The following is a 14825-nucleotide window of genomic DNA, read 5'->3' as shown; positions in this document are numbered from 1 at the left end:
AAATGTTCTGACCTCTCAGATTTTTTTTCTTCTACAAGACAGAGACGTGATAGATTTTGGTAGCAGGCAGTGGAATGGGGTCTGAATCAGCATGAATGAGAAGAGATTTCTTCTTATCAAAAGACATAAAATGCTCACCAGAATCCAAGCACAGACCCCTCCTAGAGACCTCTGAGAGGTAGGGTTGTTTGCTGTCTACTGTGTAAAAAGTAAAATTCCAGGTCCTCTTAATATTCTTCAATATCTTGTCACACATGTGGCTTTTCCTGGGATAATTAAAGGAGATTAAGTTCTTAAAGTTTTTTAACACTGATATTTTTCTACCTTGGAAACATTTATTTTGGATCTTTCATTTTTTCAATATTCATCTCAAAATATAGGCCACAGACATGATTTTCCATGGTGAAGTCATCAATATTATATCTAGAGACAATACCACTAATTTATGATGTGTAAGTTCTCTTGGTCTGTTCACAGCTTCCTTGAACTGTCATACCTACACACTAATTTTAGAATTACTTTTCAGTTTACAAATTCACTGTTACACCTCGTGCCTTTTTGGAGTTTGGACGCCTTTTAGGATGTAGGACACTCTTGTCTTCTGCAAGCACTACCTTTGGACTTTCTACCTAAATAAAGCCACAGAATGGTTACACTGGCTGAGCCCAGTACCTTATCTCTGATTGCAGGTGTCTAAGGCAGAGTCTCTCCCCAGAGCACTTGCAACTGTTTGTGACTCTGAGTCAACTTCAGTGTGTTTCCCTCTTTTAAGAGTTCTTGGCAGATTCTTCAATGCATTTGTCCAAACACTTCTGCCCATGCTTGTGGTTCTTTTCCCCTCCAGCCTTTTACAGCCAGAAACAGCCCAATGTGACTGTTGTGTAAAGCAGTGCCTCCTTTTGTTTCTTTGGAAATTGCTCTTAGCCTCATTTAATTCACCCCAGTATTGGCAAGCTGATAAACTGTCCTTCCCTACTTACCAGGCTAATCCTTGTAGGAACATACTGGAAAATCATGGCATTTCCATTTCTTGATGTCTTCAAATCAACATTCAATTAGGAACTTTCTCAGAGCTTTTTCAGAGCACTGCAGCTAAACAGAAATTGGTTGGATTATGTCCAGGAGATCCCAATGCTACACTACCCTTTCTCTTTCCTTGTTGATGCAGAGCAAAGCAAATTTTCTCTAGACTTGTAAATTTGATGGAGGGAAGAAGAACTGAGTTAGGAGCTTACTAAAGTTGTTGGTTAACCAACTTTAAAGTCCCTCTTTTAATCCCCCTTCCTAATTTTTTTAGTGAAGTTAAGTGTTAAAGTAGCTACTCTCATTCTTAAAAGATTCAAGTATTTCTTGACCTCCTTACTTTGATTTTTTTTCCTCGTGATAAACAGGTTTTTTGTTAGACCCTTTCTTGGTGTTGCCCGCATCTGGAAACTGGGAACTTTCTTCTAGAATTAACTTTTTATATAATATGTAAAAGTACATTTTGTGTCCTTTGGTTTCTTTAATATCTTTCAGTAATACATCCTTTAATGGAATGTCTTATACAAATACTTTCTCATCTCTAATTGGAGACTTACCTGCAGACCTTTCAGGATGTGAAAATCACTGTCTAAGGGTGGTGTAATCTTTTGGTGAAATGATGAGTTAATTTAAATTTCTAAAGGTAGTATTTAGTAAAAAAATCTTCCATGTCAGAGAATTACTCTTAAATTCCATTTGTCCTTGGCTTGTTTCAGTTTGATCCTAAGTATTTTCTCCCATCTTCTTTCATCATTGATTTTCTCTGGTAGATTTTGCTGAAGGAAGAAAAAAGGAGAGTGGATGAGTCTTAACAGTTAAAGAGGAGAGAAGGAAAGGTGGTTGCTCCATTTGTGATGTTTTTGGTGATGGTTTTTGATCTGACATTTAATCAAACACTGAAGAAGGGAAGGGGACAGGGAAGCTGGAGGAAAAGCCATGCCTGTTTTTTTTTTTCCCAGCAGCCCCACTTGGCTTCTCTACTCCAGAAACTGGGTAAGTGTGGCAGGCAGCCAATTTGAAAGCATCCCTCCCAAGAAAGCTTGAAATTTGGAAGAGAACAGATGATTCTCATGGTATTTCAAGACTCATGCCAGGCTCAATCAATTACAAGTCACTTGTGAAGACATATTGAGAATTGGCAATGTCTGAATATTACGGTAAATAATCCAGGAAGGATTAGATGTATATGTGCCAATAAGAATGCTTCCAGTTATGTTATGGAAATAAGTTATGGTTATATACTACTGTTATCTGGCTGAAACATTTTCATTTAGTGGTTGAGGAGAATACAATGGGAATGGTGTTGCATGATTGTTAAGATGCCTTGATTCCTCTCACTTTAATGCTGGTGGCCTTAGAAGAGGTAAGATCAATGATCTGGTTAGTGCATGGTCTAATAGAAATATTTCTAAAATCTATTGTAGACTAAAATAAATTGCGAAGTGCATGTAATGTATGTGAGCATAAATGCCAAAATGTTTTGTTTCTATGAGATTTTCTTGAGTAAAACCAGAATTGGTATGGTACTAATGTCTGATAACTGAAGGTTAGTATTTTGTATTTTTTTCTGAGGAAGCTTATTTGACAGCAAAATGCAAGAAATGATATTGAAATCGATCATGAACATTATCACAGTGAAGTCCTATGATCATTTTACGTTCCTGTGTGCTTTTAAACAGCTTAATCTGGATTTTTATGTTGCTGTTCCCCCCGGTGACACATCCTTAAGTTCTCCCGCAGAGTTCCGTGGCTGGCTCGCCGTTCCCCAGCCCCATTTGCAAAAGCAGATGCTGTTCCTTTAAAATGAAGTGGCTCTTGGAGTTGTTTTCACTAGCGCAGGTTTTTATATGGTACAGTAGGCTCCATGCAAATGAGCTCTGCCCTCTCCGGAGCGCACAAAGGCGCTGCAGCCCTCGCTCGGCATTCGCTCGTGTAAATCGGCAGATGGATGGAGGGAGGCACGGCAGCCGCAGGATTTATTAGCTGCTCTCAATAAAAGACCACACTGGCTCCGCCGAGGATCAGGAAAAAGCCTGGTGAATGGGATTGAGTTGTATCTGCTTTCAGCTGACTTTACATTGATGTGTTCAGCTCATGTGACTCGGTCACTTAGCATGAAGATCAGCTAAAGATTTCCGTGTAAATCTCCGCTCCTTTAAGCACCGCCAGACCCGTGTGCTTGTCCGGAGACTCCTTTGGGCTTGCAGCTGTCAGAGCTGCGGGGACAGGAGCGCTGCCCCGGGCTGGGCTCCGCTCGCTGCTGCGTTTGCACACTTGAGGATGTCTGGCTGAAATCCCCTCAAAAACACAGCTCTCGATGAAGTTTGATTTGTGTATCTCATGAAATCCTTCAGAAGTTAGGTTCTTTTTAAATACAGTGTTTAAATTCAGAAGTTATAAATAGACTCTCTTCCTAAGCTTTTATCGGGAGATGAAATCTGTTGCTTTAGCTTTCTGCTAAAATATTGAAGGTCATTGCGGCAATAGATTGTTCATTATATTTGCAATACTTTCTTTTTCCTTTTTAATCTAGAAAGGGCATGTGTAGGACAAAGGCTTCTTGACATGCTCAGAAATTTAAATGATACTGGGATGAACATACCTAGATTTTTGGTTTTACTGAAACGGTGTTCGGTATAGCTAGAAGCATTGTTGTTGTTTTATTTTTCAACACGTGCTGTATGCTTATGTTTTAAAATGGCATTGGCATTGTGGGCCTAAAGGGGCAAAGCCCTTCTTGACCTTGCTGGAGTTGTCTGTGTGAAGGTAGCTGGAAAACAGAAACTGCAGGACAGACTGAAAAAGCCTCAGCTGAACTGTGCTTTTTCATTTTTTTTTCCCCCTGCCTTTTTGCTATGGATGACGATGAGGGAAGGGCGACTTCAGACAGCTCTGTCAGTGATGAATAGATGAATGAATTCTTAAATGTTCAGAACTTGCAACATGTGTTCCAGACCCTTCAGCACATGAGAGTCGCAAGATCTCAGCAATGAGCTGAAGAATGTGCCCTGCCTGCTGCATGGAGGAGCCCAGCATACCTCAGAGATAGCAGAAACAAAAGAATGTGTGACAGTATCTGAAGAATCTCACAGTTGCTTTGTCTTGCAAAGGAGTAAAGGAATTTTTCAGAATTGGGAAAAATAAAATTTCCATGGTTTTCACAGCGAGATTTTTCTGTATTTTCGGTGCCAGTGTATGGTCCTGTGTGCCCACAGTATTGCTTTTTTAGTTAGCGTGGCTGTGTGTTTTTTAAAGGAAATGTGACCTGGATTTTGTGAGCTTATTATACACAGTAAATAAGGCAGCTGTTTTAGCTTACTGATCCCTTATAACAGCTCGAGTAAATTGAAATAAAGCAAAAATGTGTGTGTATGGGATCTGAATTAAATTCCACTCTTTGGCCTTACGTGGAGCTGTGGATTATTATTATTATTATATATTTGTAGACAGTTGTGTGTATGACGGGAGTGAGACATCCAACCTTGAAAAGATTTAGCAAAGTCAAAGAGATTTTTTTCAAATGTGACCTGCTAAATCTGCCACAAAGAGGCAGGCAAAATTACATACAGATAGTCAGAGACCGTGGCTGCAGTTCTTCCTGACAGGCAAGTGAAAGACCATGTCCTATTTTTAGCAAGTGGACAGAGGGCGAGTGGGAGGGGGAGAAAAGTTTGAAAATAATGGACTTCTTTAACAGTTAGAGAGCAAAGCTAGTGAGAAACAAGTGAGCTTTAGTGATCAGCAGTGGAAATATGGATGATTCAAGTATTCTTCGAAGAAGAGGGCTGCAGGTAAGTGTAACTTCAGCCTTCTTTTATTTATTCTTCTGCTTGTAATGTGACAGTCTCATAAAAATGCTGACAGTTGTTCAATCTAAATCAGGTTGACTGAGAACATAACAATGATACTAGAATTTGAGTTTTTCTGTTTTCACCTCGTTTATTTTTTATAAATTAGAAGCAGGATTTTGTATACAGTAATAAAATAATATTTTAATGTCTTGGATTATATCCAATAGTTTTGTGACTATTCCTATGGTAAGAAGTAAAGTATAAGCTATGAGGCTTACCTTATTTTTGGGACTTCACTTTTACAGATACATACAAAAATCTGTTACATGTCTTGTCAGACTTGCCTTAGAGTAGCCATTTTACTTGAGCATTAATTAAAAATTAAATGTGAAAGCAGATTGAATATTCTCATTTATTTTTGACATATGCTTCTTTACTGCCTCAAATGCACAGTAATCCAAAACCAGAATGCAATTCAACAATGCAAATAATATTTATATTTTACTTCCAACAACTATCATTGTTGCATAAATACTTTGTTTTGAACTCAAACATCCTAGTGAAGTTTTAATTTGCACTGGTGCTGTGGAAGCTGGACTCAGTTGCACTGGTCTGACAAACAATCTGTGCCAGGGTCAGTGGTGTGTGATAACTGAACTGATACTTATGGAATAAAACTGCTGGAAATGAGTGAGCTCCAAAATCTTGTGTGAGATGGACAGGGAATAGATTTGTGCTTGAGAGCAACATACTCTTCTCCTCCACCCCTCCTTTTCATTGTAATAGGATGGTATATAGCCTATTACATACTTGCTAGCATAAGTAATTGTTTATAGACCATGAACTTTCCTATTAAATTAACCATGTCTGTCCCATTGTTTAACTTCCTTTGAGGAAAATAAATGTACTATTTTAACATATTGTTATTCATGCCTTGCTGATGCTTTAAGGCAATTACAAAGTAATTGCTGCCTTATGTGAATATGTTCTACATCTCACCTTTTGATTTATTTATTTATTTATTTATTTATTGCTTATTAATATTACTGAAATAGCTTGACACAGTGCTACATATACCATGGTGACAGTGTATTAGGATAGTGCATTTCCTCATCATAAAATTAGCTGTATTTACTTTCTGTATAACTGAGTAGATAGGAATAAGTAAGATTATTTGGGGGTGAATTTTTGGATAAATTGATATTTATTTTCAATGTATCTAATTAGTTAGAGTTTCATAATCAAGAAGATTGTTTCTGTCCACAGATAATGAAAATTTTTTTCAAGCCATTTATTGCTTTTCTGAACCTAGCATTTCTCATGGATGTTTTATCTGTTTGACAAGCCAGGGAGTGGTTCTCCTGGTAATTCTTTAGGGGAGTATTGGAAAAGGAAGGGAGGTTGGAGGAGCCCAAATGTCCACCAATGTCAGCAGAAGACACTGCTGGGAATGAGAATGCATTTCCCTGGTTTAACTTTGTAGCATGGTGAAATTCCATCATTTTGGTGGTCTTGAGTATTTGCTGTCTAGATGTGGTGTTGTGTCTGTCCACAATTGGGTAGGTATGTGTAAATGCATATGCATACTTATATATAGGTGTAATCAATATCTACATCAAAAATGCTTCAGGAACTAAGAAAATAGGCTAAAAGGATATCAGGAAATAAGGCAGATGTCCAAAAGGAAGTTAATGCTAGGTATTTTTTTTCCTCCCTCTGTATTTTGGAGTAGAATTTTTGGAAGAAATTGTGGCTTGGAAAAGTGGCCATTTTATAGTCAATTTCAACTTCAAAAATCAGGCAAAATTAAAGAGCTGTTGGAACATTGCCAAGGCAATATATTTAATTACTTCCCTTGCAGAGCTGGGTGATACTAGTTTGAAAGGCCACTGATGAAAAAAATTAGTTTCTTAGTTCAAGCAGAATGTTGATGGCTTTTAAAATGAACATCACAGCCCAAATTAGGTTTTCTAATCCAACCTCTCCTCTCAAAGCAATGCTAATTCCAAAGTTAGATCAGCCTGAAGGACTTGTCCAGGCTGGTTTTGAGTGTGTCTAGGGATAGGAGATTTTGTAGCCTTTTTTGGCACCTGTTCTGGTACTTAATCAAGTCCACTGTGAAAATCTTGTTTCCTCTTTGTTTCACTACAGGGCACTTTCCAAATGCACACAAATGTTTTCCTCATGCTCCCTTTTACCTCCATCACCTGAAATGCTTGTGATATCAACACTGTGATAACTTTGTCTTCTTGGGGGGCTGTCTGAGCCCTGATCCCTGCAGGAAATAGCTGTGGACTAGAGGGAGCAGATCACCTAAAAGAGCAGGAATGTTCCTACATGCAAAGTCAATGTACTGGCACGTGGCCCTTCTGTATCACCTTCTTCATTTGTTCAGTTCTGCTTTTGTTTCATCCTGTTTGGTGCCACAAATTTGGCCTAAAAATTTGTAGTGGTGAAATGTGTGGAAATTTAAGATCCAGGAGAGGCAAATCAGATTTTCTGTGTACATGTAACTGTATATATTTATATATTTATAATATACACACACATATAGCATGCTCATAGGGTGACTAGCTGTGCAATAGTATTGAGAAAAGGCTGAGAAAGCTTCTAATCATGGAATAGTCCTATAATTTCTAGGCTTTCATTTTAGATAATGAACTTGGACTTTTGACATAAATTACTGCCTAGGGACAGGTGCTAAGTGATGGAGCTGTAAGTGGTGGAGCTGTTTCTGCTGCTCTGTACAGAGATGTGTATTTGGATTTCTAAGTTATTTGGTGTTACATGAAATGCATTGTGATGTAGCCACAAATGGTAGGAGGCTACCCAGGTTTGTTATTGCTCCCTGTACATTTGTTGTTGCTGGTGTTTTAGTGCAGATCATAGCAGTAGTACTCAGTGAGTCCCTGTGAAGATGAACTGGTATTTAGATCATCTTGTACTAGAAAATGGTGGAGTTTTTGGCTCCTTTTACATTGCAAGAGCTGGTGCATGTGTGCTTTTACTCTTCTCACACATGCAAGAAATTGGAGTTTCTATCCCCAAAATTCTCATGAGTGAATGCAAGTAAGAAAAGTAATGGAGATTGTGATATTCCAAATTTCAGACACTTGCATGCAGCTTATATTCTGCATTTGTGCTATGTGAGCAGTATTCAGTTGTGGCTGGACATTATCACCACAGTTCCCTGCATCCATCTTTCCTTACAATGTGGTATCTCTCTTTCATTCTCTGCTGAAACTTGGGCTAACTTCAGCTAGGTAATTTACTTTGTGGGACTTTTGTGCTGATTTCAGTGGAGATCTGAAGACAAACTGCATCACAGGGCTTGAATGTGCTTATCTTGGCTAATGTTTCTATGGCAGAGCATGTTTAGCTAAAATATAATATATAAAACCCCCATGCCTCCTAGGCCACCAGAAGAATAATTCATTAGTTTTAAAGATAAATCTAACATTTTCCTCCTGGGGGCAGGGGGGAAATAGGGCATGGAGAGTATAATCTGAGTATTTGGTGGACTTGTTCTTGAGCTGATTTATTTTACTCTAAGGACTGAGTACTTTTTTTGTTTTGTTCTATAGGGAAAGGGAATGAGAAAATCAGAATCTCTAAGCTTCAATATATTTAACAATAGGAGGCTGACTGCACTGTACAGTTCAAGCCTTCTCTGACACACCTTTGGCCATAATTTAGAGACCCTGAAACTTAACTAGCTCTTCAGTTTTGTCTCCTAGAGAGTGTCTTTTAGAATTATTGGAGACATTTTTTTGCTGGCTACAAAGTTCATTACAAGATCTGATAAAAATGGTGTTAGTAAGAATGTTGCTTTTTACTGTATTTTTATAAAAAAATTAAAGTAGAAATTGCTCTCTAAAGACCTATAAGTTGTTCACAGTGAAAGGAGACTCTGAATGGGACTCAAAATTAGATTTTTGTGTTCTGCTTTTAAAAAGCTTCTGAAATACATATTAACTAAATACTTAGTACCTACATTTTAAACTGAAGGTTACCTTTGTAAGTTTAGCATGAAGATAGATGCATACATACCCATGTAAAGATCTTCAGATGTTACCAATCTCTTGGGTTTGAGTTTTTGGAACTGTCTGCTGCAGCAGAGCTGCCATGGGAAATATATTAACAAGACTTATTTTATACTGCTCACAGATTTACCAGGAACATAACTGAACCCACAGGTCAGATATGTGCTGAAGAGCTTCCAGCAGTGATGATGTAGGCAGTCACCATGTACACTGACATCTGAGGAAGAGGTGATAACATGAGAAGATAAATAAAAATGATTTATTCAGATACTGAAATTTTAAACTCATCTTAGAATACCAGAAAGTGCATACCAGTTTTCTTTTAAAAATATTACTTGAAGAAAAATAGTTTTTTCAGGTTGGCTTCCAAAAGAAGCAAGATTTATGTTTAGGCTTGGTTCCCGTTCCCTTGGTAAATTTCCAACACCTGAAATTATTTAAAAAGGCAGTCTAAGTTCTTTAGCTTCTGTGAAAATTGGCAGCTGACAGGAGGAGTGGGATCTGCATTGGTGCTATCTGGGTGAGGAAGGGAAATGACCTTGCTCTTGTACAAGGGGTGGTGGCTGAGGGTGTCCTGACTGTCTGGGCAATGTGCTCTGTCTTCTGCTGAGAACTGGGGAACTCTGACTGCAGATGAATGGTTGCTAGAATTCATTACCTAGATCACTCATAAGCAACTGGTTTTGACTGAAGTCAGTGGAAAAAAACGGTGAAGTTTTATTGTATGAGTCTGTTGTGATCTGGTGCTGGGATGCTGTATGGCACAACATGGGGAAATGGAATGTTGTGAAATCTGTGTGGTACATCTCATTGTAGGACTGAGGAGTCATGCTCAGACAGGTTTGAAGCCTTGTGGGTTTTTGGTGGGTGTCTTCTGGGCATGTGAGCTTTCCCACTGGTTCAATTTTTCAGGTTTGGTGCTTGTGGTCCACTTGGCAATGGAGTAGGGAAGGGAACCAAATTTAGGAGGGCATGAGCTTCTGGCATTCACTTTGAGGACACTAGAAAATTTACCAAGGCAAAAATGTGAAACATTGTCAGAATAAAAAGTCCTTGAAACATGGACAAGGAGAAAAGGTTAAATGGTTTGCTCAGGCAGAAAAGATGGCATTTAGCTGCTGTCTTCAGGGTACTGTTAAATTGGTTTGATAATTTGCTGTAGTTAATGCTTAAATAAGTGCTTTCAGTTTGTCAGTAAGGACATTGTGAATGCTTGTATATCTGCACTAAACTATTTATTTTCAGGCTGTGAGAAAAGATAAAACTACCAGTAATTAATATTCTCCTACTTCAGGAAGAAAGGTTTTGTTAGCAGGTGACTGCATGAAAGAATGGATGAATGTGTGTGAACCTGAGCCCAAGGAAATTCTGGATAGAGGAATTCTTCCCAAAAAAACCCCAGCAGTACCTGTTTCACACATTTCATTGGCTTGAACATGTCAGCTGGACTTGCTTGTTGCCATGAATGGTGTTTGCTGCTGGTGGCAGGGGTTGCTGTGTAGGGAGTGGGAGTTTCTCCTCCTCACCATCAGCCACTTGGAGTGTTTCACTGGTGTTAACATCACTGCATTTTGTACTTAATGCTGGAAATTCCAAATCTTAAAGGGAAACCAGCTCTCCAGCCTAGCAACATAACATAATGCTGCCATGCTGCAAGACTGGTGTTTAATCTGCTTATCTTTAATAGTCTTCACTGCTTACACAGACCCACTTACCTCTTTAATGAGAAGAAATGTCCTGCAGTGAGGCAGTGTGTATTTTGCTTCTAGGCTTATGTCATCAGTCTGGAAGTTGAAATTGGTTAGAGCACATTTTATTTTCCTGCTGTCAATTCTGCTGGTTATGGTTGCCTCTTCAGTTCCTCAAATACATTGAAAGATGGTATAGAGTGGCTTTTTTTTTTTTTTTTTTTTTTTTTTTTTTTTTTGTGAAAGGAAACCTAATTAAAACATGCCAAGTGAAAAAAATCTAATTTTGAAAAACCATCAATATTCATTGGGAGTAGGCAGTGCTTTTGTGTTTTCAAGAGATAAATATTAATTATCTTTGCATTCTAAATATTTGTAAATTGTGGATAGTAGTCACATAAATTACAGAAAATATTTTAGGAGTATCAGTATTTAATAGCACCTGGAAAAGGATCTCTAAAATGTCAAGAGATATTTAAAGTCTGTTGTAAATACGTGGCAGTATTTCCCATGTGATTTATCAGTTGGTCTTCTTTTATTTTGTATTAAATTGCTTTACCCAAGCCATTAGTATTTATCTGACCTGTAGAAGGTATGGGATTTTATCATTTCTGAGATCAAGACAGGATAGGCTTTTCAGGGTTGGAGATTCTGGAATTTCTAGGAGCTAATATTAAAAATGTGAAGTAATTTGTGGACTCCAAAGTCTTTCAGTGTTATTCTCTGAAGGAGCTGGTACTAAATCTTAAGAAGTTTTTTTAAAGAAATGAATACCCAAGGCGTTTTGATGTGCATTCTTAGCACAACAGTGAGAGGCAAGAAGCTGGATTACTGTATTCAGCAGCTACATGAATAGCAGAGTGTTTTTGCCCACCAGAGAAATGTGCAAATGCAGCTGCTTTACTCTTGGCATCCAAGGCAGGTCAGATATTCCCTGTAGTTTGTTTTCTGTTGTGTGGATGTATTCTGAATTTTCCAATCTGTGACTATAGTTTAGCAGCTCTTTCTCTCTTCTTTCTCTCTTTTTCTCTCTCTCTTTTTCAGAAAATGTTCAAAGTTTACATTATCTTTCAGTTGAAGACCTGGGGTTGGCTTTGGTGGAGGTGGACTTAATATTTATTAAGTTTTGCTCACTGAATGTTCCTGTTTCTAGTTGTTAAAGGCTTTTCTTAGTTGTGTGACTTCTGGCCTGGCCATCCATGACATTCAAAAGAATTGTTAAACAAAATAAAAGCCACCTAAAACTACAGTAAATTCAAGTGGTATGAAAATGATTTGTTAGACTAGGTTTAATATAAACAGGTATGCTTTAGAAATATGAATTTTCACTTTACTCATATCTTGTGAAAACATTGGGTTTGTACTGTAAATAATGCAGCAGAGTTCCTTAAACTTGGCTTTGGAATCATCATCTCTATTTAAAGATTGCTATGAATCACACTTTTTAGTTTTTTGATTCACAGTGTGAAAGTCTAGCCACGTTAGAAAGCTAATTTCAGCTTGAATTCCATTATTGTATACTATAGTAGAAATATATAATACATGACATTTTACATAAATGCTTCTGCATGATTAAACCTTGAAGTTTCTTTTCTTTTGTTTCAAGGAGCAAGAATGAGATCCAGTGAAAAGTATTAAGTTGTTTCAGATTTTGATAGTCTTTATTCTAGCATTCAGCCTTACTGTCCATAACTGTTCTCCAATATCAATTTCATTGCTATATGTGGAGGTAATAAGGGCCATTTTCCCCTGCATCCCGATGTGTTGTCTGCTGTGGGGCTTTGGGTGAAGTGCTGTACTGCAGGCATGTCATAATATAGTGAATTAAGGGTTTAACTCTTCCACTTTCTATGCAGAATGCTTCCTGATAGATGTCATTGCTGTCTTTTGAATGAATTTCTTAAATAGATAACAGCATTTATGGTTTTGTATTGTTTCTTTTTAAAGATGAGGTGTATATAGAGATCTTTGAAATCTGGACTTTGAGGTTATCAGCACATCATCTGTGAATGCATTCTCTGGATGGAAAGTGGTTCAACTTTGTTTTTACCTGGTCAAATCTATAAATGACTCATTTTGCTAATAGCAATGCTCCCTTTAAATCAAATTGTTGAAGCACAACAGATGCTTTTGTAGCCAAAGGTTTCTTTTTCAAAATGCTCTTGGGTATTAGTGTGATAAAATCATGTTTGGAATGAGGATGAATATAAATATTACCTATTGTATGGCACAGCTTAAACAACTGTAACCTGATATAATTACTTTTAAATTACTTTCCTCAAAAGATGAAAATATTAATTGCCTCTGACATTTATCACTTGTTTTACATCAGCATAGGCTAATAAATGTCACTTGTACTGCCAGCCAAAAAAAAGAAATGATATCAGATGTCACTGGGGTAGGTTGGTGCAGTCTGTGAAAAAGGCCCTTTCTGCTCCACTGGTCCATGAGCTGTGGCTTGTTCCTGCTGGGGATGACTCCACGGTCTGAAATGGAGCAAGCCAAGCCCATGGCCATCACTTCCCAGCAGATCTGTGGCCCTGAGAGTGTTTCTGAGTGCTTCCAGCATTACACTATTTTTCCCCTAGGTGTATGTAGTGATCTCCTTTTAAAAATGTGCATCCTTTGCCTTATTTTTCATAATGACAGTGAACAATTTGGCTGAGGTGGAAGAATGTGTGCTGACTGCTAGAGAGATCCCCTGGGGGGGCTAATTGTGAGATGCCTGTTGGGAGGCAATTAGGATCTTAAAAAACCTAAACAATGGGGATAAATTCAAAGGCTGGAAGAGGAAAGAGGAACGGATTGTGGTGAGCTATGGGCAAGAAAAAGATTGGAGGTGACTTAAACAGGGACATGAGTGATTTTACATTTGAGATTGATTTCAGATTGCAAAGGCTATGGGCTGACAGTTTATTCTCTCTAATGGTCCCTAGTCATTTAGTGTTTGTTTTCCTAGCTTTTATCTTTTCCTCTTTCAAACGTGAATGTCAGGCAGCTTCCTGTTCTGAGCTTGTTGGCTGTTTTGGTAGGCCCTACCTTAAAGCTCTGGGGACCAAGTTTAAACCTGGCAGTTCTGTTGCACTTTGTCTCAAAACATTTATTTATGAAATAGCACCCAAAACTTCTTGTACTGAAATGGGCAAACATTGAAGTTTTTTAAAACCAATTTTATCTGGGATAGTTTTGCTGTGTGGTGACTGCCTGCTTGTAAATTCTGAGAGTTTGACAGTGCCAAGCTGGTATTTTTCTTCCAAAGTGGCTACCATGAAGAAAGCCCCTCAGGGACATGATACTACTGGAGACCTTCAGAAAGCAATGTTGTGCTTGATTAAGTTTAGACAGATGATGGAGTGATGTAGTAAAATCATTTTTGTTAAGGCATAATACAACATAGAAGCCAGTGTAGTACCACTGGGACTGATAAAAATGAAATACTAAAGAAAAACCATGCCCTTACATACAGCTTTCAGCAGCAGATGCAATAGGTGTAATTTAGTTGTGTGGTGCTGGGAACATAATATTGATTTACCATGAATCAAGAGAAATAGCCTGTGCCTTGCCTGGCTGTATGGATTGCAGCAATCTTGGGGAAACCTGTTACCTAAAAATGGTGCAGTGACAGAATCCCTTCTCTTTGATAGCTGTGGGGAGGTGAGTATTGCCAGGTGAAAAATCCAGTTCCATATCTAAGTGAGGGGGTGAGAGTCCTTATGTGCTGCTGCTGGGAATTGCCAGTTTTCCATGTACTTAACTCACACTTGAAAAGAACAATTTCTTGAAAGCAATCCCTTGCATAACTTGCATAGGATTGAAGGCAGTGGAATGAGAGGGGCTTGGGGTAGATCTTGCCTTGTATTGCTCACACAAATAACTACAACTTTTTGTGTAGCATTTGTGTACACAAGCTATTTTTCCTCTGTTTAAAAAAATATCAAGCAAAATAGCATTTGAGGTAAAGTTGCAGTGACTTCAAAGAAGGTCAGGGTGGTCACTGTGGCATGTGAGTTCTTTCTGGGAGGCAGTAGTTCTCTTGGTCTTTAACAGGAGAATTACTGGATGAAGTGATTACTGTTTGTGGTTTTTGGCAGACAATATAATGCTACCAAAGGGTTTTAATAACTTCACCTTTCAGCCAGAAAGAACTGTATTATGTTACTCTTTGAGAGACTGGTGTATGTCTTTCATTCATTTACCCCTTAATCCTCAGGTGACCTAGTTTATCCTGAAGTAGGATGGCTTTAAATACCCTTGACATAGACCCTGATACTCGAAACAAA

General features: G+C 38.2%; 1 protein-coding gene across 7 annotated transcripts in view; it reads left to right on the top strand.

The window, feature by feature from the left end:
• The window catches only part of MAST2 (microtubule associated serine/threonine kinase 2), a 186386-nt gene that overhangs the window by 43940 nt on the left and 127621 nt on the right, over positions 1–14825 (top strand). Inside the window, exon 1 of one of the 7 annotated variants that reach the window (XM_059853913.1) lies at positions 4761–4814. The exons of the other annotated variants lie outside the window; for them this stretch is intronic. Within the exon in view, the coding sequence (XP_059709896.1) occupies positions 4776–4814 (39 nt within the window). The 5' untranslated portion in view covers positions 4761–4775. Of the gene's footprint in view, positions 1–4760; positions 4815–14825 lie in introns of those variants that run through there. 7 annotated transcript variants of the gene reach the window in all.

Source organism: Haemorhous mexicanus, chromosome 9 (genome assembly GCF_027477595.1).
Source record: "Haemorhous mexicanus isolate bHaeMex1 chromosome 9, bHaeMex1.pri, whole genome shotgun sequence".
Classification (NCBI taxonomy): domain Eukaryota; kingdom Metazoa; phylum Chordata; class Aves; order Passeriformes; family Fringillidae; genus Haemorhous; species Haemorhous mexicanus.
Note: the sequence above shows the minus strand (reverse complement) of the source record. Positions and strands in the feature narration are given on the sequence as shown.